Source organism: Ambystoma mexicanum, chromosome 2q (genome assembly GCF_040938575.1).
Source record: "Ambystoma mexicanum isolate Mex_15411 chromosome 2q, UKY_AmexF1_1, whole genome shotgun sequence".
NCBI lineage: Eukaryota > Metazoa > Chordata > Amphibia > Caudata > Ambystomatidae > Ambystoma > Ambystoma mexicanum.
In genome coordinates, this window is record NC_090924.1 from 116,906,630 (window position 1) to 116,929,111 (window position 22,482).

At 46.4% G+C, this 22,482-nt stretch overlaps 2 protein-coding genes across 2 annotated transcripts in view; one reads left to right on the top strand and one right to left on the bottom strand.

The window, feature by feature from the left end:
• The window catches only part of SPSB3 (splA/ryanodine receptor domain and SOCS box containing 3), a 201,626-nt gene extending 185,632 nt beyond the window's left edge, over positions 1 to 15,994 (bottom strand). The window contains exon 1 of the mRNA XM_069646999.1: positions 15,927 to 15,994. The gene's annotated coding sequence lies outside the window, so the exon portion shown is untranslated. The remainder of the gene's footprint in view (positions 1 to 15,926) is intronic.
• Positions 15,977 to 22,482, top strand: part of NUBP2 (NUBP iron-sulfur cluster assembly factor 2, cytosolic) — a 221,053-nt gene continuing 214,547 nt past the window's right edge. The window contains exon 1 of the mRNA XM_069647000.1: positions 15,977 to 16,218. Coding sequence (XP_069503101.1) covers positions 16,216 to 16,218 — 3 coding nt within the window. The 5' untranslated portion in view covers positions 15,977 to 16,215. The remainder of the gene's footprint in view (positions 16,219 to 22,482) is intronic.

Consider the following 22,482-nt stretch of genomic DNA (forward strand, 5'->3'; position numbering starts at 1 on the left):
AGCTATTTCTCTGGAGAGAAGTCGTTCCCTGCTCTGAAGGGATCTGCCTACCAGTCTGATTGAAAGCAGCTTCAGAAGATCTATCTATCTATTGGAGCCCTTGAAAGGTCAGTGGGACGGGAGAAAAAAATTCCCATGGACTTCATGATCTCTTCACGTCTATCATCTAAGGTTAGAAAAGAGTGTTTTTGCAACAGGTTATCTGGATAACTCCTCTGCTCCTTCGTCAGAGGTAGCTGCCCCATAGTGAAAGATCTTGGAGAAACCTCCCTCGATTCCTGTTTGGTAATTTCGGACACTAGATTATCAAGGGGCTCATGTATCGGAACAGTGTTAATAGAATTACGAAAGCCTGCCGCTGATAACTTGATGGGAGGTTGAGTAACTTTATTCCTCTTGATGGCAGTATACTTCCGAACAATTGCTGCACTTTTTTCTTGACAACTTTTATCAGGTAAAGAAATGTGCTTAATAAACTGCTGAGAATTTTTATTATTTTGCGTGTTTGTGATCTTTTGATTCTTTGTTTTTTTAAAGTCAGATTGAGGATTGTTTATATGTTTTTCCCTTTTTTGGTAACACTGAATATGTTGTAGGTCTCCGTGTCTGTAGCGGGACAAAACGCAGGTTTATCAATTTTAACACCTGCCATTTTACCTGCTAATTTTATTTCCTCATCTTTCCCCACTCTGAGGTCAATTGTCTCAATTACACTCATGTCCTGACCCACACAGTTAGAGCTTACTTTCTTATTTCTCTTTTCACTCAGGTTGCTCATACTGACTTCTTGGAGCAAAAGCACTGGCTCAGTCATTCTTGATACTTCTTCCGCCACACTTTTTGGCGCGTTAACAGATCTAGAAATAATGTTTGTATTTTCATTTAAAGGACAGACAAAAGGCAAGATGACCGCATTTTTGCTTTCTAGCAGCTCTTTTAATAGAAAATTTTGATCTAATAGCCTCGCATCTAAGGTTTCATATAGCTTAGCTAAAGTAAACAAAGCCGTATTCATCGCCTGCAACGCAATTTCATTGGTAGAGGAAAGAAGGGATTTTTGCAGGTTTTGGGAATCTGCCTTAGAAGAGATAGCACACCGAGGGGAGTGTTACGTGAAGGAAATTGATAAAATAGAGGATTCTTGAGAACATTCTGGAAACATCACAGGGGATTGAGACAAATGATCAACATCATCTTCAACACACGGTTGAGCTATGACATCGTCAGATGAAGAAACAACTGTCGCTATAGGCGCTTCAATAGTCTCTACAGTTGTCAGGAATTCAGCTCGACACGCTTGGCGGAAATGGAGAATGAGTCATTCAAGATACCAACAATGGAACTCAAGATGGCGGCTTATCAGCGCTATTGCCACACGACGATTACCGTTCTAGTTGTTTCCAACATGGCGACCGCGTCTGCCCATTCTATATCTTCCTCTCTATGGTCGGGCAAGACGCGTCGCTTCTGTTAGCTTCACCTCGCAGTTGCGCTGGTGCTTTTCTAAAACTTTCTGCAGTTCTACCGTTGAGGCTTTTCTAAGCCTCTTCTCCTCTCTTCTGCGCTCTGCGCACTCTATCTGAGCTCCGTCTCGACTTATTCTACCTTTTCCTACCTTCCGTTTTCCCTTTTACTCTTCTTGCTTTCCTTTCCCGTGCACTCCTGTGCGGTTTCTTTTCTACACCACTTCTTTCCTCGTTTCCTTCCTTACTTGGTCTCCTTATCACAGCATTGAGCACGACCGGCCTTCCTTCTACGTTGCTGCTCGACTCTTCTCACCGAACGGATTCCTGGAACCGTTCCTTCCTCAGCCTGCTGTACTCTGGCTTCCACTACGTTGCTGCTCGACCCTTCTCACCGAGCGGATTCCTGGAATCGTTCATCCCTCAGCCTGCAGTACTTACCATTCTTCCACAGCTACTCGGGAGACACAATCCTCTACAAGACACAATTGGGTTTTCTTCCACATGAGGGGTTCCCAAGGGTACTGCCCCCGGGGTGCACAGAGTCCAGTTTTCTGGCCTCTGAACACTTTAGGGGAATTACCTATATACGTCAGAGCCAATTCTACACCTCTGCTGTTTCCGGACATTCGTGAGTACCTAATTGTTACAGAAAGCGACGCCCAAAAAGGGAACAATAGATGGAACAGTAGATGCAACAAGTAATGGCAGCCATGCAGAGTCTCAATACTGAAGTACAGACGTTAAGAAACGAAAATGCTACGTTGAGACAAATGGTTGCAAACAGGGCAGATATCCCTCCAGGATCATTACCCATGGGAAAATACGATGGCAACCCTAAAAGACTAAAATAATTCTTGGACTCTTGTTTGGTGCAAATCACTTTGAAAGCCTCGTTTTTTCCAAACGATAGAGCTAAAGTAAGTTTTCTGATATCTAATCTCACTGGCAGCGCCCTGGCCTGGGCTACACCCCTAGTCACCACCAACAATCAGCTAATGGATTCCTACGCAGGATTTACCAATAGTCTGCAAGCCATGTTTGGAAGAAAAGAATTAGTGGTTTCAGCACAAGAAAATCTCTTGGATCTGAAGCAAGGGAACACTGATATCCTAACTTTCATCACACAGTTTAAACAATTAGCCAATGAGACGGCATGGGCTGATGATGCCCTCCTGACCATATTTCGCCGGAATCTATGTGAAGAACTTAAGGATGAAGTCTCTAGAGTTCCTAGACCTCATAATTTTGCGGAAATGGTCACACTAGTACTCCAGTTGGATTACCGGATACAAGAAAGAAATCTAGAAAGAAAGAAAGGGAAATCACGTTCACTGCTAGGACCTTACAAGTCGGATATTCTCAGGACCAGTAAGAACCAAGAATCCGGGGAACCTATGCAATTGGGAGTAGCTCGTGGACCATTAACACCGGAAGAAAGACAAAGAAGAAGAACATTAGGATTATGCATGTATTGTGGTTCCGATAAACATGTTCAAAAAGATTGTCACCCGACTTCTCCTAGACGTCAGGGAAACGACAACTCCCACCCATGAAGGGAACCATGAGTGGGTCTTTGGTACAAAGTTCCCAGGAAACAACCTCAACTCACCATAAGATGGTGGTAATCAATGTGTCTCTACAATTTCTAGACAAGCATGTCCAACAAATACCCGCCTTAGTAGATTGTGGTGCAGCGGGATTGTTTATGGATTCCGAATGGGCATTCAGAAACAACATACCCCGGGTGGCTAAAACCCTGAGTCTGCCAGTGGAAGGAGTAGATGGAAATCCTTTATCATCAGGACCCATTAAAGAAAACACAACTTTTCTCACCATGAAGATTTCTACTCATGAAGAAGAGTTATCATTCGATTTGATAAAAGCCGCTCATTATCCACTTATACTGGGTCTCCCATGGCTTGTTAAACATAACCCATTCATCAATTGGACTGCAGGCACATTGTTTTTGGGTTCCGAACACTGCTTGCATTCTTGCCTACCCAAAGGAGTGGTGGGCTTGTATACTACAACTGCATCCCCGGACAAAAACCCGGTATTATCTACCATATCCAACCTGAATCTACTACCGGAATGTTACCACAAGTACAGCTCTGTTTTCTCAAATGATGAATACAAGGAATTACCACCCCACAGAAAGGACGATTGTTCTATTGATTTATTACAAGATGCGCAAGTACCCTTTGGTCGCATGTACACTCTCTCTATTCCCGAGAAAGTTGCCTTAAAGGAATACCTACAAACTAACTTGGTCTCATCACAGAGTCTAAAAGTTCTGCAGGTGCTTCACTTTTCTTTATCCCCAAAAAAGATTGTAAAGAGCTCCGTCCTTGCATCGATTATAGAGGCCTAAACAAAGTTACATACAAAGATCGATATCCACTGCCCCTTATCCAGGACATTCTGGAAGCTGTCCGAGGCGCAACTATCTTTACAAAACTCGACCTTAGAGGGGCATATCATCTGATCAGAATTAAAAGTGGAGATGAATGAAAAACAGCTTTCCGTACACCTTTCGGACACTATGAGTATCGGGTGATGCCTTTTGGGCTAGCAAATGCCCCTTCAGTCTTTCAACGTTTTGTAGATCACATATTTGCGGATTTACTCCTTCATACCCTAATCGTATACTTGGACGACATCCTCATTTTTTCTAACAATCTGCAAGAACATATTATCCATGTTTCTGAAGTTCTAGAACGGCTTCATCAAAATCGATTGTTTGCCAAAATTGAAAAATACCCTATTTGGGTTTCATTTTATCTGCAGAAGGAGCTGCCATGGATCCAAGGAAGGTAGAAGCCATCTACAAATGGAAACCTCCTCAGAACGTAAAGGAGGTACAGCGGTTCTTAGGATTCACTAACTTCTACCGAAAATGTATTCCAGATTTTTCTAGAATCATCAAACCCTTCACTCTTCTTCTTCAAAAAGGAAGATCTTTTGAGTGGAATTCAACCGCTCAGAAAGCCTTTGAAGGTCTCAAAATAGCCTTCTCTACAGCACCGATTTTACGGTTACCAGATCAGACAAAACCTTTTATATTGGAAACCGATGCTTCGGATTCAGCCATAGGAGGAGTACTCAAGCAAGTTTCGAAAGAAGGGATCGAACATCCGATTGCCTACATGTCAAAAACCCTGACAGAATCAGAACGCAATTATACCGTACTTGAAAAAGAACTCTTAGCTATAAAAAGGAGCTGCCAGGAATGGAGACACCTCCTTTTAGGGGCTCAACATCCTGTTCAAATTCGTACAGATCACAGGAACTTGAGAGTGTTACAGAACATGGAGTGCCAAAACAGTCGACAAGCTCGGTGGGCATATTTTTTTTCATCCTATGACTTCGTCCTTACTTACATACCGGGAACCAATAATCAAATCGCTGATGCTCTTTCCAGAAGTTCACATAATACTTTGTCATTCCTCCCGGAAAAGATGTGGTCACATGCCACTTTTCTATACTATGTATCCTCTTATTTTCAAACTATACGAAAACAATGCCAAGAACTGAACCAGAAAGAAATCAGTGATCATGACCTGAGAATGGAAGATGGACTTTACTTTCGAGCTAACCAACTATATATACCTGAAGGTATATCAAGAAAGAGAGTATTACATATGTGCCATGACCATAAAGTCGCAGGACATAGAGGAATCAGAACCACCTTGGAACTCATCAATAGACACTTTTGGTGGCCTGGAGTTACACAAGACATCAAGGATTATGTTTCCTCTTGCTTCATCTGCCAGCAATCTAAGGTTCCTAGACATCTGCCTACAGGGCGGTTGGTCCAACCTAAGCTTCCCACTCAACCATGGGAGTGCATATCTACAGATTTTATTGTAGATTTACCACCTTCTTCAAACAATACAACCATCATGGTGACTATAGATACTTTGACCAAACTAGCACATTTCATTCCCATGAGCCGATTACCTTCAGCAGCTCAGATGGCATCCTGTTTTTTTACAAACTATCTTCCGTCTCCATGGACTTCCAAAATACATCATATCTGACAGAGGTTCACAATATGTTTCCTCCTTCTGGAAAATACTATGCAAAACCTTAGGTATACAAAGAAACCTCACCTCTGGGTATTACCCACAATCCAATGGGCAAACGGAGAGATTAAATCAATCCTTAGAACAGTATTTGCGTTGCTTTGTGTCAGCTGCTCAAGACAACTGGTGCCTTCTTCTACCATATGCTGAATTCGCATATAATAATTCCTTTCACACAGCCATCAAAATGACACCTTTTTTATGCACATATGGATTCCATCCATCCAGTTTCCCTACCGTAACTCCTCTATCCACCAAAATCCCAGCGGTGGATGAGTTAGTCTCCGACATCCAGAAAGGGCATGCTACAGCCCCTGCTACCCTTTCTGAAACCAGAGGCCGGGTAAAACAACAAGCTGACAAGAAACGCTCACAGGAACCAACTTACAAAACTAAAGATCTAGTATGGCTCTCCTCTAAATACCTTCCTAAACATTTGGTACCATCGAAACTATCACCCAAGTATTTTGGACCATTTCCCATTATTGAGGCCATCGGAAAGGTAGCATATACAATCCGTCTCCCAGCATCCTGGCACCGGATTCATAATGTTTTTCATGTCTCTCAACTCAAGACACAGATACCGGATAGGTTCAATAGGGGCTTCAATCATACTCTCCCTCCAGTGGATACTCAAGAGGGTCCCGAGTACGAAGTAGCAGCAATATGCGACTCCAGATACTATCACGGAAAGTTGCAATATCTAATCGATTGGAAAGGCTACAATCCATCAGACAGGACTTGGGAAAACGCTTCATCAGTTCATGCCTCCAGACTGGTAAACAAATTCCATCGCTCTCAACCCTGGAAACCTGGACCAATCACCCCACGGGGAGGGCATACTGTCAGGAATTCAGCTCGACACGCTTGGCGGAAATGGAGAATGAGTCATTCAAGATACCAACAATGGAACTCAAGATGGCGGCTTATCAGCGCTATTGCCACACGACGATTACCGTTCTAGTTGGTTCCAACATGGCGACCGCCTCTGCCCATTCTATATCTTCCTCTCTATGGTCGGGCAAGACGCGTCGCTTCTGTTCGCTTCACCTCGCAGTTGCGCTGGTGCTTTTCTAAAACTTTCTGCAGTTCTACCGTTGAGGCTTTTCTAAGCCTCTTCTCCTCTCTTCTGCGCACTCTATCTGAGCTCCGTCTCGACTTATTCTACCTTTTCCTACCTTCCGTTTTCCCTTTTACTCTTCTTGCTTTCCTTTCCCGTGCACTCCTGTGCGGTTTCTTTTCTACACCACTTCTTTCCTCGTTTCCTTCCTTACTTGGTCTCCTTATCACAGCATTGAGCACGACCGGCCTTCCTTCTACGTTGCTGCTCGACTCTTCTCACCGAACGGATTCCTGGAACCGTTCCTTCCTCAGCCTGCTGTACTCTGGCTTCCACTACGTTGCTGCTCGACCCTTCTCACCGAGCGGATTCCTGGAATCGTTCATCCCTCAGCCTGCAGTACTTACCATTCTTCCACAGCTACTCGGGAGACACCATCCTCTACGAGACACAATTGGGTTTTCTTCCCCACGAGGGTTTCCCAAGGGTACTGCCCCCGGGGTGCACTGAGTCCAGTTTTCTGGCCTCTGAACACTTTGGGGGAATTACCTATATACGTCAGAGCCAATTCTACACCTCTGCTGTTTCCGGACAGTCGTGAGTACCTAATTGTTACAACAGTTACCTCTGGCGTAATACTTTCAGTGGTTATGACATCCACGGGAGGAATGTGAATAGAGTGTACAAGAATATCAGCAGTGGGTTTTTTATTGGTTGACAAAGCAAAAACCCCCAGCAGATTTTCTTCTGAAAACGCAGCTAAAAAGGGAATCAGAGGGAGTACACAGATTATTGCTCCAGCATTTTCATTAATTTTTTCGTCGCTTGCAAGAGCTTCAGGTACACCCTTGTTACTACTTTCGCAATCGGTTCCCTCTACACATATAACCGGGGTAGAAGTAGGTATACACAAATCTACCACAGCAGCATTTTCGCTTAGCTTTTCACTGCAGACAGGGACTCCGAATACACTTTTGTGATTATTTTTGCGGTTCATATCTTGCTCACATCCATTAGGGTTGGCTTGACCAGCAAAGCTATCCGCACAAAACTTCCTGATGTCGCTAGTATGGGATAAAGAGCGACCCCGCACAACGATACGGGGGTAAGAGCCATTCACAATGCGTTTTGGGGTAGTTTGGAAATCATAAGGTTTGTCCACAAGGGACTCAATATTAGGCATATTAGACTTTAACGAATATACTTTAGCCATTAACTTGACTGAGTGAGGCTAGAAAAGAACACTTCAAGGCTAGAATAGTTAACACTTCAAACAGTCACCACAATAAATGCCCCACATACACAGCACTGTTCAAAAGAGACTCACTAATTCTATAAGCAAGTGCAATGCCAGGGGCAAAATAAAAGGAGTTCCTAAAATACAAAGGACAAGCTAAAACGCTCACCGCACACCGCGCACCGCCCACAGACAACAATTAACAGTACTTCGCCGTACTTCACGAGTGCGCGCGCGGGTGCGCAGGACACTCAGTATTTGTAAACACAAGGGGGCGGAGTTAAAGGAGGGTCTTGGGAACCAAGGCAAATCCCACGGGAGCTGTAAGGGGAGAGAGGCACAAAGGAGGAAATGACACAGTCAGGATATAATTAATCCAAGATGTCAAACGTTATCAAGAGTACCCCCCTGCCCAGGTTAGAAAAGTTACTTTCAAGTCCAGGTCAGGCAACTTCCGTGTTGCACCAAAAGACTTCCTCTCGGCGAATTCGCTTCGGGTTTTCAGAATGGAGAAACTTGCCACGAAGCACACAGCAGACAAAGAATGATGTGCAAACAGTTAACAGTACTTCGCCGTACTTCACGAGTGCGCGCGACACTCAGTATTTGTAAACACAAGGGGGCGGAGTTAAAGGAGGGTCTTGGGAATCGAGGCAAATCCCACGGGAGTTTCAAGTCCAGGTCAGGCAACTTCCGTGTTGCACCAAAAGACTTCCTCTTGGCGAATTCGCTTCGGGTTTTCAGAATGGAGAAACTTGCCACGAAGCACACAGCAGACAAAGAATGATGTGCAAACAGTTAACAGTACTTCGCCGTACTTCACGAGTGCATCCAAAGGCCTTCCCTAGAGAGACCACAACGAACTGACCGACTTTACTCACCCTCTTCCCTTCCTGCAAACATTACATTACTATGCCGACATTAAGAGTGAACCACCCACATAGCCCAATACCATCTAAAATGCAACAACACACCAAGATGCCGGACAAGCTTACAGCTACAACCACCTGTGACAGAATCCCTTATGGACACTATCTAACCAGTGCACACAACCAACCTAACATAACCAGACAACACCAAGGCAAAACACTACCACACACCCGAGGCATGGAATCTTACCCATACAGTTACAATGCGCGAGGCCGCCAACAAGTGACCACATGCAAAACACACAGACACCAGTTCCTCCTGGTTCTGAACCTATCCTCTCACCCTTTTCCCCTTAATCCCCCGCACCCCACTTTTTTGTAGATCCACGCGAGCGCCTGGAGACTGCCTTGGGTGGCAGTGGTGCGGTACAACTCAACTGCACATAACATAATGCCAGTAATGATACTGTCAGAAAACATGCCCATCATGGCTCTGCCTCACACTCCTGTTGGCTTTCCCTTTAAAAATGTCCAAACACTGCACAATGCAGGAGAGTCTAGATGTGAAATAATGCTCATCATGTTTGCTTTACCTTTGATACCTAGTGAGAAAAGCCACGCCACAGTAAGAAATGGCTTGACTGGCTGCCCTAAATGCCAGTCTAGACACAGCATTCATCACGCTTGCTTTGTCATAGAATCCCAGTAAAAAATGTTTTAAGAATGTCATGCCACAGCAAAGAATGGCTAGACTGGGTGCCCCAAAATGGCAATGCAGCCACATAGAAGCACATATCATCCTTTCTAAAAGAAAACATTTTTTAAAAAAAGAAACAGCATTTTGTACTGCCATCTATGATGGATACCCATTAAAAAGTGCATTGTGATTAGGATTCTAAGATGGCCACCGAGGGGAGAGCAGCGTGATCATGGAGCTCCCAATCCCCCCACACTCCCCCACTGGGGCCAAAGACAGTAAAGATAGATTAAAAGAGCCTTCCCCAGGTGAGGATTTATCAATGTAGGCTGCAGTAATGTAGGCTGCAGTGCCGGAGTGCAACAGCGAGGAACGCCGACAGAGGCGGGTGTGCGGCCTTCGTCTCCACGGTGTCAGAGGCGCGGGGGCACTACGCCTGCGGCCAGTGCCAAGCTGAGCTTGCAGACAGCGAGCAAGAAGAACCACTCAAGGAGACCCAGGACGGCCGAGGATCCAATACGGCTGCAAGACAGGGTGGCAGAAAGCAGCCGCTGCCGGACGGCGGAGGAGCCCGCCAGGAAGGAGCAGCCTGAGATATTAGAGGCCCACAAGGGCTGGATTCGTGGAGCAGGGGCTCCCCAGCGTGCGAGCAGCAGCGGGACGATCGATTCGTGACTGAGCCACCCCAGCGCCGGCAAAGCAGCGTCTCATCAGAGACATCAGGAAACCCGTAGGAGCCAAACCCATAGCCCACTGCTGAGAGCTGTGGAGTGGAGAAGAGCACCCGGAGCGGCCAAGAGGCCCGGTAGGGGCCGCACAGCGAAGAGGCAGGAAGGCGGTGACCCTGAGGGGCTTGACTCTCACTTGCCCCCCCGCCCGGGGGAGAACCTTCACAGGTCAGCGTGCGCCCTGGCCCAAGGAAAGGGTGCAAGCAGGCCGAGGCTGGCCAGTGCAGACAGTGATCACCAGCTTTGATCAGAGTGACATTGAGGAGTGGGGGAGCATTGGAGGAGGGCCCCTACCAAAGCTTTGAAGCCAGCACTTTGCAGAGAAGACCAGGGGAGACCCTGTGGTGTTGGGTGGCTGGAGGCCCATTGGACGTACATTTTGGATTTTGGAACTGCATATAGTGTCTCAGCCAGCACACCCCCATTCAGAAGCAGAGCAAGGGAGACAAGGGAGCAAGTGGCGCACCATGCATAGACAGTGACCGGTGGGGACCCGGCCAATCCTGAGGCCGAATAAAGCGCTAAAGAGTACATCTACACCCATGGTGGGCAAGGAAGAATAAGCGAGTGACCATTTGGTTGGGCTCATGGCAAAGTGATCCTGGCACAGTTAGAGGGGAGTTCCAACACCCCCCACGCACAGTCATGGGCGGACCCACAAAGCGGCGGAGGGAGGAGGTTCCTACGCCCTGAACAAATTTCCAGAAGAGGTCCAAAGGATGCAAAACAATATCAGGGAGAAGAGGCAGGGGCAGGGCTCTCCCCCATCAGACCTGCCTACGCCTATGTCCAAAAACAATGGGAAGGACATGCAAGCTTCCCCCAAATCTGTGAAGAAACCACAGGAGGGCAATCTGCAGAGACTCTGGTGCAGAGAAAGCGAGGTACCGGCTGGGGGAGATCAGGGGCCCGGGGCAGAAGAGGATCTGGGGGCACTGCAAAAGATTAAGTGGTCACCCAGGAGGTCCTTTGCCAATGCCTTCAGGATTTTGGGGACAAACTAGCGAACACCATTCAGTCGCAGTTCCGCATTATGCGAGCAGGACTGTTGCAAGAGGTGAAGTGGGACATAACGAAACTAGAGGAGTTGGAGACAGTACACATCTGCAATCATTAGCCTGTGCAGGTATTATCAGTCCAGTTTCTAGTCCATTTGGTGCCCTGGGCAAAATACTAGAAAGCGCCCCAACCCGCATGCCACTGCCAAACTACACTGTTAAGTAACTCCTACCCAAGGTCAATAAATCACTGCTAAACAAATGAAATCGGTTTTATTACATCATGATTCAAGAACTTTGCAGTACTTCCTCGGAAAAAGCAGAGTACACAAACAGTATATGCTACTTTTAAAGTTTTATGTCAATTTTTAGTCTATGTTAAGGGCACTCTCCTTGACTTTGCTGCTGCAAAAGCATTTATTAGTGCTGCATAATTTTTTCAACAAGTTCTCTCAATTGAAAGTATCCCAAGGGCTGATGGCCTTTCCTCAGCCACTGTGGAGCACAAGTATGTCTTTATCAGTTTCAATTTACTAAAGCTCCTCTTACCACTTGCTACTGCAATTGGAATTGTTAGTAAGAGCCTCATAGCAACCCACATATTTGGAAACAACCAATGTGTTTTTGTGTGATGAATGTGCTGCAAAACTTGAAGGGGCATAATAGAACTATTCTGGAGCGATGGCTGGATATGTCTCAGTTCCTCAGCCAACTGGGAACCATCTATATCAGATTCTGGTGCACTATCACCACCCTTTGCTAACAATTGCTCCAGGTGCTTGCACAGTTGTATCAGTTCTTTTCCAGGCAAGAGCTTAATGTTGTACATGAAAACCCAGCTAGTTCTGTGCGTAGATAACTGGGGAAACCGCCTTTCAAGCTAATTAGTTATGGCGTCAATCAGGGTATAAAATATGGTTACTTTAATAAGTTCTTCATTCTCAGGGGTCTCGCCCTGAGTCTCATACAGAAACATTTTCTTTTTTTTCCTATGTCGTTCAGTTGCCTTAAAAGTAGGGTGCCTTAAAGGTAAGGTCCTCTCTTTTGCTGTTGTTACAGAAGACTCAAACCCAACACTCCTATAACTTTTGACAAAGGCAATGCAGTACTTAAGCAGGTCATTGCAGGCCGGGAAAAACAATTTGTTTGGACTGCATGGATTTGCTTACAATGTTCATATAAAATAAAACTGAAGTCTTCCAAGTGTAAAGCAAGGGACTACGCCTCCGAGGACAATGTTAGGTCATTGACTTTTTATTCAATGCTCCTGAGTGCTGTGTGCATCTCAACAAATTGATACTGCACTGCTCTCAAGCTTTCAATTCTACATTCCCATCGTGTTTCATAGACCTTTTTCAAGGAAAGATTTTTTACATGCTCACTGAGAATACTCCAGCGTTTGGTTAAAGCGGCAAACAAATTATAGAGTCCCTGAAGTACACCAAAAAGAGAAACAGAGGATTTGGAAGCATCGCCAACCATCAAATTTTACTTGTGGCAGCCGCATGGGTTAAAAAATGCATGCGGGTATTGCTCGAGAACTCGCGCTTGGACTCCTTTGTTTACCCCAATCATGTTTGCACCATTATCATACCCCTGATCATGGCAGTTGTCCATCTCTAGACCGAATTCTGACACTTCAGAATACAGAAGGTTTGCAAGTCCTTCACCAGATGTCTAGTCTGGGGGGCGATACCCTATGAAATATTCTTTCACAGAAATGTCTTTGCCTGTAATATCCATAATTCCTATAGTGTATGTCAGTTGCTTGGTGTGGCCGATATCTCTGGTACAATCCAAAATAACAGAAATATTTTGCAGCCTTTACCCTTTGTAAAATTGCATTCTTTACTTGAGACCCCATTAAACTAATTTGTTCATTCTGAATGACGTTTCCGCAATAGTGACTACGGATCTCTTGTGAGGTCACTCGATGCAAATAATCCATCATGATCAGAACATATTTCCCTAGTAGTGCAACAAGGCTTAGAAATGTCCATTGTTTAGTAAGTAACTTGTTTGAAGAGCCACGAAATGCCAAATTATTTTTGGACTGAAAGAGAACTGACATAATCCTTTCAAGCACAGCCCGCCGACTCTTGGTCTCTGCCTGTATTTGATCTTGCATGAGAGAATCAATACCAACATGTCCTGTGAGGCACCTTTCAGCATCCACCCACTTGCCACTGGATTTGGCATGTTCAGGAGACCCCTTGTGCATTTTCAAATAGTTACCAATATGCTTCCAGTTATTAATGCCATCACTACCAAGTTTTGTTTTTGGCATAGGGTCAAAAAGCCTACAGCAAAAACAGTAGACTATCAGTCCAAATAGAATATTGCAGCCAAGGCCTGGAGACCGTTTCTTTGTTGGGTAATACCATGAGCCCATATGAAGAAGAAAGTGCCTATTTGTGTGATACTTTGGGTATCAATAACTAGGAGGTGGCATAGCCTGTGGCCTTCCCACTACAATTTGATCACACACATGTCCATACATTGATTTAGGCCATAGAGAAAGTCTTCAAAACAACACGTTTTAGTGCCTTGTTCCTGTTGGTCATCATTGCCCTCTAGTGCTTGGGTTCTTGAGGCCTCATCTCTTAAAACTTGTAGCATGACCACAGGCAGTACCGTTTCCTCAGGAATGCCTGTTGCCTGGCCTTGAGGAGGGCTCTTATCTACTTCTTTTGAAGAATGAAGACAGTACTCTGGCACTTTTGATACCTTGCGCCAGTTGTTTTTTTCTCTGCCGGGTCTGTGCTCACGAAGGTCTTATTGGTTTCGACATTGCCAGTACGTTCAAATGCCTGAAGTAAAAGAAATAGCCAGAAAATATGGCCCAATTATAACATGTTGCAATATTCTTGCTAGGAATAATCCAAACTCCCCAAAAACGTTTTAAAGTCTTTTCAGTTTAAATGATGCATTGATTGCGAAGCAAAGTAGCGGTAAGGAGGTTCCATTCTAAAAGGTGCGGAGTTGAAAGTGGGCCAAATTTGGAGAGGCTACATCATGGTCGTACCCATATGAACAAAACTTTTCTAGCATTTGGACAAATACGATATATGCCAATTCCTACCACTTCACCATCTCACATTGCAAGTGCCAATCCCTCTCTCAAACAAATACGCAGTTACACAACTACAACAAAACAAGGCTCTGAATTGGCAGATGCAGTTAAAGTTTATTCTGAAAACTCCACTCATTACCATGAACTGCACTTTAAGGTTTGTGAGAGGCAATAACTTTCGGTTCAGAGAAAGGGCTGCATTGGCACATTGTTTACAGGGCTGTTTGAATTAGGGCCATATGGCACATGTTTACAGGGTTTCCTTTCAATTATATCTCACCAATGACCTCAAATAGGTCAGATTGTTGAGCAGTTTTTGGAATTCCGTTTGTCATTTGAAAGTCACTTTTAAAGTGATGGTGCTTTTTCAGGAAAGGGCAGGTCTCGATCACAGCAATGATGCCAGCCTCCAGGTCAAATAGGCAGGCAGCGTCGGACCAGAAACTCAATCGATTTAATACAATATTGCTTAGCTGAATGGTCTTTGTTTTAACCATTAAGAAAGCAAAAACTGAAATGGAACAATACAGAGGTAAGGAACCAGAACACCGCAGGAGCACTGGCGAGCTTCGTTACGAGACCAGGGTGAAGCAAGTGGCACAAAGGTAAATAAAAAGCAGGGTGTGGCCTGAGTTTAAGAGCATCCCTCACTTCACCTAGGACCAACTTCCCAAATAGGCTGCAGGTCACTACAGCCTGACTTCTGGCACATCTATGAGCGTTCACTTTTCAGTACCCCAAGTGTGCTCTGTGCCAAAGGAAAGTACTAATCAGCAAACAACTCTTCCAACAAAACATCAAAAGGAGGCATTCAGCTGATGTGAACACGGAGAGCTGGACTCCACAGACAAGAGTCCTCCTGCAGCCCTGGAGCTTAGCCCATTTGCACATTCCAGTGTGCATTTCACAGCAAGTGTGATACAGCTGTCTCTACCCAGTCTGGTCACAGTGCTCTCTCCCAGTTACATTTCAACTCCTCCTCCTCTTGCGAGTCACATCTACCCCTACCCCAGTCAGCAGTTGCGGCTACTCTCCCCACGGCAATCGCGTCCCACACCCAGGGAAATTTTGCCCTCAAGGGACCGGTGCAATTTCACCCCCAGGGGCAATTGCGCCCCAGGCAGCCACCCGCTTTGCCCAAGTCAAGAAACATGCCTGATTATTATATATGTGGTTACTTACACCAGAGCATGGTCTGTATAGTAGCTGCACTGCAGTTGCTACGTCTGCGAGCATCAGCCAAGGCAGATATATATATATATAGCCACTTACACCAGAGCAGGGTCTTTGTAGTAGGTGCACAGCAGTTACTGCGTCTGCGGGCATTAGCCGGGCGCAGGTATTATATACACTTACACCAGAGCAGGGTCTGTGTAGCTGCACGGCAGTTACTGCGTCTGCGAGCATTCCAGAGCCTGAACCGTACCAGAGATGAGCTTCGGAGCAGCTACTGTGTCGACAATACCAACAACAACAGGCTGCCCCGTGTAATTTCAAAACCAGATGTTTAGAAATTCACGTACTTATACAATGTTTAATTTCAACATGTGATAAGTACAATACAACGAGGTACAGTTTCAACGTGTATTTCCAGAGGTTGCAAAAGGGCTCCTCTTATTAACAATATAACAAAGGGGTGAGAACTGGTAAGTTAATGGATGCTTAAAGAAACGCATATAAAATTCCCTACCAGAGATGAATGCAAGCACTCACCTGATTCTGCCTGGAATCAGGATATGACGTTTCGTAAAGGGTAGTGTCTATTTCCCATTTGAGAAACGGACCATAGCAACGCTCCGCCGTACGTCATCACGTGCTCTGTATCTTTCACTTGGTCATCTTTTTTTTGAACGAGCGAGAAGGCTAGGCAAGTGGCAACTAGGCTTCACACAAGCGGGACGGACAGGGAAGGCAAGGCGTTGCAGGGCTCAGCGGGGGAGATTCCTCCGTTACAATGCACATTTCTCGTAGTTGCTTGTTATTTGGTGCTTGAGTTTGGTTTATGGTAAGTCTTAAAGTTTTCTCATGTTGTTTGTTACTTTAATGCAGAGAGGGGGAATGGAGTATTTTGGGGATTTGTAATGTGCATCAGGGGTGAGATTTACTTAAAGTACAGGCGGGTTGGTGTTTTTGGGGTTTTCTCATGCAGATGAGCGCGTTCCTCCCTTCCCAATGGGATTTCCACTATACCAGTGAACAGTACAGCGAATAGTTAATTATTCTCCCCGTTGGAGAGGGGAGGGTTGGATGATTTGTTATGTGCAGCAGATGAGGATATGTGTTTTACGCAGACAGCCGCATTTGTGTACGAATTTCCAGCATAACAGTTCAGTTATTTTTTTCTCCTGCAATGGGGGGGGATTTGGCACTCCCTGGGCAGGGTGTTGTTCATTTGCCTCTTTGTAATGTGTGACAGAGAAGGTTAAAGGGAAGCCTTATATTCCTTTACTATCAATCACACCATTGAAATCCCTATGAGACCGGATAGCATGGTGTGTTTGTTTAAAAGTTTGCTGATATTTTATAAAAATGCTTTATGGTGTCATGATGTCTTTCACGTATTTCTATTAAGTCGTCGAGACGTTTTCATGTAGCAAGTTGTTGTCTTTATGTGCTTAGGTCAGGAAGAGATTTGTAGTAGTTGCTCGCGCCTCCGCGAGCTGTTGTCAAAGGTTCCAGGCGCGTGGAATGTTTATGAGTTCCACGCTCGGGGCGGCGGTTGGGTTTTGAAAGGAAGGAGCTGGGAGGTGATGGTGGGTTACGGTGTACAGGTTTGAAGAATAAACATACATCCACTTACCTGTTGTTCTACATTATCAAACCTGACCCACGCGCCTTGCCAAGCCGTAAACATCATCAGGTGCCTCAGCTGGTTGTCAGGGCTGCGCTCCCGGACGTGGTCGAGCGCGGCCCCCGGCGTGATTGGTGTCAGCTGGGCCAGCGCTACCTTCGCTTTCAGGACCGGCCGAGCCGCGCTCCCGGAGGAGGTCGAGCGCGGCACACGGCGGAGAGTGCAGCCGTGCCTCGTCTTAGCGGCCGCTGCTCGTACGCAGAAGATCCTGCCGAGCCGCGCTCCCGGAGGAGGTCGAGCGCGGCTTGAGGGAGGGTGCGGCTGGCGCCTTTCAGTTGAAAAGGGGACTGTAGAGCAGAGCAGGTGAGAGGTGGATCCTGGGAGGGGGCACAGATCTGCGCTCTTCACAGCCGGGAAGGCGTTAATGGACTACGGGTGTCACGCAGTTCGGCTCCGCCCACTACATGAGGAAGCGAGCCGAAGGTTTCCTATTCATTGGTGGGTGTGTCTGCAATACATTAACTGCAAGGAGAGGAGAGTTAACTCCTTGAGTGCGGGCGTTTGAAAGAACTGCACGTTTCTGTTGGCCACATTTGTTCTAAGAGGAGGGAAGTGATAAGAGCCTGCCGGTGTAACCATATGGTGCAAACCATTCCACGCATCTGCTGCCAGTAAGGGGTTTTTGTGGAGAAATTCATCATCTAGCCTGGACAAGGTGTAAGTGATAGCACCTTATTATTCAGGGAAGTGCGCAGACATTTTTCGCCTGTTCCTTTGTATTGACTTCTGTCAGAGGCTATGTCGGTTCCATTGACCATGCAGCACAGCAATGCTCGCCCTCCCCCAGCATTTCTCCCCAATACGGGGGAGCCCCCCATTGCATGGGAGCTTTGGGTAGACACTTTCAAGGTATACCTGAGAGCGTCAGGTGGTTCCAGAATGTCTGATGATGACAAGGAAGCGACTCTGCTCAATTGCCTTGGTACGGAGGGTTGGAGGGTGTTCAGGCATCTTCCGGGCCAGGATGTTTTGGCGTTGTCTTCAGGCGAAGGAGATGGAGAAGGGGGGCAAGCAGTGATTTTGGCATTTGAGACTGCCCTTAAAAAGCTAGAGACACGCTTTGGCAAGAGAGCTAACATTGTGCTAGAGAGGTATCATTTCTTTTCAAGGGCACAAGGTCCTGGCGAGAACATTGATTCGTATGTGACGGCACTGCGCACCCTCATTTCTACGTGTAAGTTCACGGGCATGGCGGAGGAATACATTCGTGACCATATCATGATGAGGACTAGTGAATTAAAAAGTTAGCGAGAGATTATGGACAGAGAAGGATCCTCCGTTAGAGAAAGTGATAGAAATAGCTCGTGCCCTGGAGGAGTCAAGGAAGAGTGTCAAGGAAGTGACGGAAAAGGCGGACATTGTACACATGGTTCAGCCACGCAAGAATGAAGAAAATCGGGCCAGGGACAAGGATCAAAGAGTGATGCCGAATAGCAGAGATTTCTGCAAGAAATGTGGTTGGAGGGGTCATGTTGCTGGAGCTAGGGAGTGCCCTGCTTCTGCTGTTGTGTGCAGAAAATGCAAGGGAAGGGGTCATTTTGCCCGCATGTGTAAGGCTATTGCACAGAAGGAAGTTGTGCGCATGGTGGACCCTGAAGAGGACGATAATAATGTAACGGTTGTAGGATATGTTAGTCCCTCGGTTATGGCGGATGTGCTTCCAAAAGAAGGTGCGCTGTTGAGGTTGGGACCGTCAAAAAAGAGTGCGTGGGCTAACCTTAATGTGAATGGTGTTTCCCTCAGTGTGTTGGTTGACACGGGTTCTCCTTACACTATGATTTCTCCAGAGATGTACAAATCTAAGTTCCATAAGGAGGTGTCTAGTTTGAATCCGTCTGATATTAATCCTTGTGCTTACGGGCGTGTTCCGATTAAAGCATTGGGATACGAGTGGGTTAATATTGAATTTCATGGTCGGAAAACCAGAGGAAAATTGTATGTAGCTTGTAAGGGTGATCCAGTAATTGGGTGGGATGAGCAGGCTGCCCTGGAGATGGAGGTTCGCCCTGGCAAAGCTGTACCTGTGTTGTGTGTGAGCAAGGGAAGAGAAAGTGGTTTGAGGTAAGGGAGTGTGTTGACAGCTGATACTCTCCAAGAGAGGTTCCCGTCAGTTTTCTCCCCTGTCCTGGGCAAGTTGCAGGGTTTCTCACACAAGATCGTGCTCAAGAGGAGTGCTGTTCCCGTTGTGCACAGAGTTAGGCGTGTGCCCATCATGGCACGTGAAAGTCTCCAGACAGAACTTAAAAAGCTGATGGAAGCTGGTGTAATTGAGGAGGTAGAATCTTCAGAGTGGTTAGCCCCGGTTGTATTGGCACGTAAATCCGATGGTGGGATGAGGATGTGTGTTGATCTAAGAGATTTAAATTCAAGCATCTGGATAGACAGGCATCCCTTACCGAATATACACGAAATGCTTTCACTTGTAGGAGGGGCATCTTGTTTCTCCACCTTAGATTTGTCCTCTGCCTATCACCAGGTGGATCTACACGTCGAATCACGCCCTCTAACTTCGTTCATTACGCCATTTGGAGCTTTTCGTTTCCGGCGTATGCCGTTTGGTTTGGCCTCTGCCTCCGCTGTTTTCCAGCGGGTGATGCAAAAGTTGTTTTGTGGAGTAGATGGTGTGGAGTATTTCCAGGACGATATCTTGGTGTGGGGCAGGTCGCATGAGGAACACAATGAGGGGATTCTACGAGTTTTGGGCATTTTGGAGAAGAGTGGTTTGACGGTCAAATTGAGTAAGTGTAAGATTGGGGTGGAGAGTGTGACTTATTTAGGACACACACTGGATGCCAAGGGGATACATCCTAAGGCTGAATTGGTGAAGGCGTTATGTGAAGTATCTCCACCCACCACTAAGGACCAATTACGGTCGTTTTTGGGATTGGCTGAATATTATAGCAGGTTTATTCCCACGTACTCCGACAAGACAGTGGCCATGAGAGCGTTGCTCAAAAAGGGTGTACGTTTTGAGTGGTCAGAGTCGTGCCAACTTGAATTTGAAGGCTTGAAGGCTCAGGTGGACCAGGCTCCATCGTTAGCTTCCTTTTCCCCATCTAGGAAAACAGTTTTGACAGTGGATGCTAGTGAGTATGGGGTGGGTGCTGTTCTTGAACAGTGTTTTGATGGATCATACCGCCCCATTGCTTTTGCGTCTAGGGTTCTTAGTGAAACAGAACGTAGATATGCTGTCATAGAGAGGGAGGCCTTGGCTGCTGTCTGGGCATCCAAGCATTTTAGAACATTCTTATGGGGAGTAGAATACACTATACGCACCGATCATAAACCCCTACTGCATTTGTTGACAACTAAGGGTTTGTTCCAGGCATCCTCTAGGGTGATGCGCTGGATGGCAGACATGAATGAGTATAATTTTAAGGTGGAGTATTTACCTGGCAATAAAAATATGGTTGCGGATGGTCTCTCTCGTTTTCCCCGCAATGATGTGACTGGGGAAGATTCAACACAGGCTGTGACGAGTGATGAATATGTGTTGGTGGCCAAGGTGTTTCCGGCCGTCAATGAACAGGAATGGGGTAGAGAGTGTGCAATGGATCGCGTGTTGAACAACATCAAGGCTGCTCTCGCTACCGGTGCTGGCATGGAGGAATTGGATAAATCGTTCGGACAAGTATGGTCTGAGCTGTCTGTGGGTCCGTGGGGCATTGCCCGGGGTACCAGGTTAATACCACCTGATTCTCTTAAGGCCAAGTTGGTGGAGTTGGCTCATGAAGGGCACATCGGTAGATCTATGACGAAAAGAAGGCTTAGAGAGGGGTATTGGTGGCCCAAGATGGATGAGGAGGTTGAGAAAGTGGTTAAAGATTGTGTGGCTTGTTCAGTCAGTGATAAGAGTAGGACAACGTCGCCCCAACCCGTACAGCCTGTGGAAGTGCCGAAAGACGTGTGGTCAAAGGTGGCCATGGACACTTTGGGTGGAGGTTTCAGATATTTTGTAGTGTTGGTTGACTACACGTCTAGGTGGGTGGAGGCCACGGCTTTGTCCTCGATCACCACTGAGAAGGTGATTGACTTCTTGTCGGCGGTGTTTGACAGGGAGGGGGTTCCTGCTGGAGTAGTAACCGATAATGGTCCCCAATTTGTGTCAGTCGCCATGCAAGAATTCTTCTCCAAACTAGGAATTCGTCACCATAGGGTGGCTTTGTACAATCCAGAGGCCAATGGATTAGTTGAGCGGATGAACCGGTTCGTGAAAGGGGCGGTTCAGTTGGCCCTAGCAAATGGTTTGCCGTGGTGCAGTGTTGTGACTGAGGCCCTAAAGGCTTATAGGGTTACCCCTTCATCCTTTACCGGTGTGTCTCTGTTTGAGCTGATGAGAGGTAGAAAACCAGGCTCTAAACTCCGGGTGGCTGCTCTTGGTGGTGGTGTGCGAAGTTGCATCGATATGCAGGAAGCTCTTGACAAGGTGCGCATTAAACAATCCCGTTTTAGGGAATCTCAGCTTACCAAAAGGAAACCCCTGCGTGTGCAAGTTGGTGATCTTGTGGTGGTGAAAAATCCAAGATTTGTAGCCAAGGGTTTGTCCAAATTTATGAAACCGTGTGTAGTGACCAAGGTAGGTCATGGATATGTTAAACTGCAAGATGGTACCAGATGGAGTTTGAGGCGGGTGGTCCTTGTTAAAGGAAAGCTGGCAATACTAAGGACCAATGTTGTGAAGGAGGTGGTGCTACAGTTGGGGATGGTCTCGAGTGTGTGACTGAAGGTGTGGTTCCCATACGGAGCGATAAGGGTTCCAGTTGTGCTGTGGCGGTTCCTGGCGAGGCTACTCGGGCGGGACATGGAAGTATGGAAGTGCCTGTCTCGGGAGGTGATGGTGTTGCGCCATCAGATGGAGCATCCTGTGCGAAAGGGGTGGGTGAATATTCTGAGTGTGATGCTGATAATTGTGCTGTTGGCCCGACTGGGGTGGAAACGAGGATTGCAGAGGAGTCTTCAGTCCTTGTATCAGATAATTCCGTTTTGGTTCCACACGGAAAGGGACTATGCGAGGACTCTGTTTTAGCGGAAGCCTCCAATAGGGTGAATACTCGCCCGAACCGAATGAAGAAGATTCCAGCAAAGTACAAGGATTTTGTTTTAGAATTTGCAGATGATTAATCTTGAACTGTAGATAATTGGCATTCTTCTATATATGTCTTTTCATGCATATTTCCTTATTTCTTCCTTATTTCCATTTCCTCATTGATGTCCGTATTTGATGTATTTCCATTCGTTGAGGTTTACAGGGGGAGATGTGTAGTAGTTGCTCGCGCCTCCGCGAGCTCTTGTCAAAGGTTCCAGGCGCGTGGAATGTTTGAGTTCCACGCTCGGGGCGACGGTTGGGTTTTGAAAGGAAGGAGCTGGGAGGTGATGGTGGGTTACGGTGTACAGGTTTGAAGAATAAACATACATCCA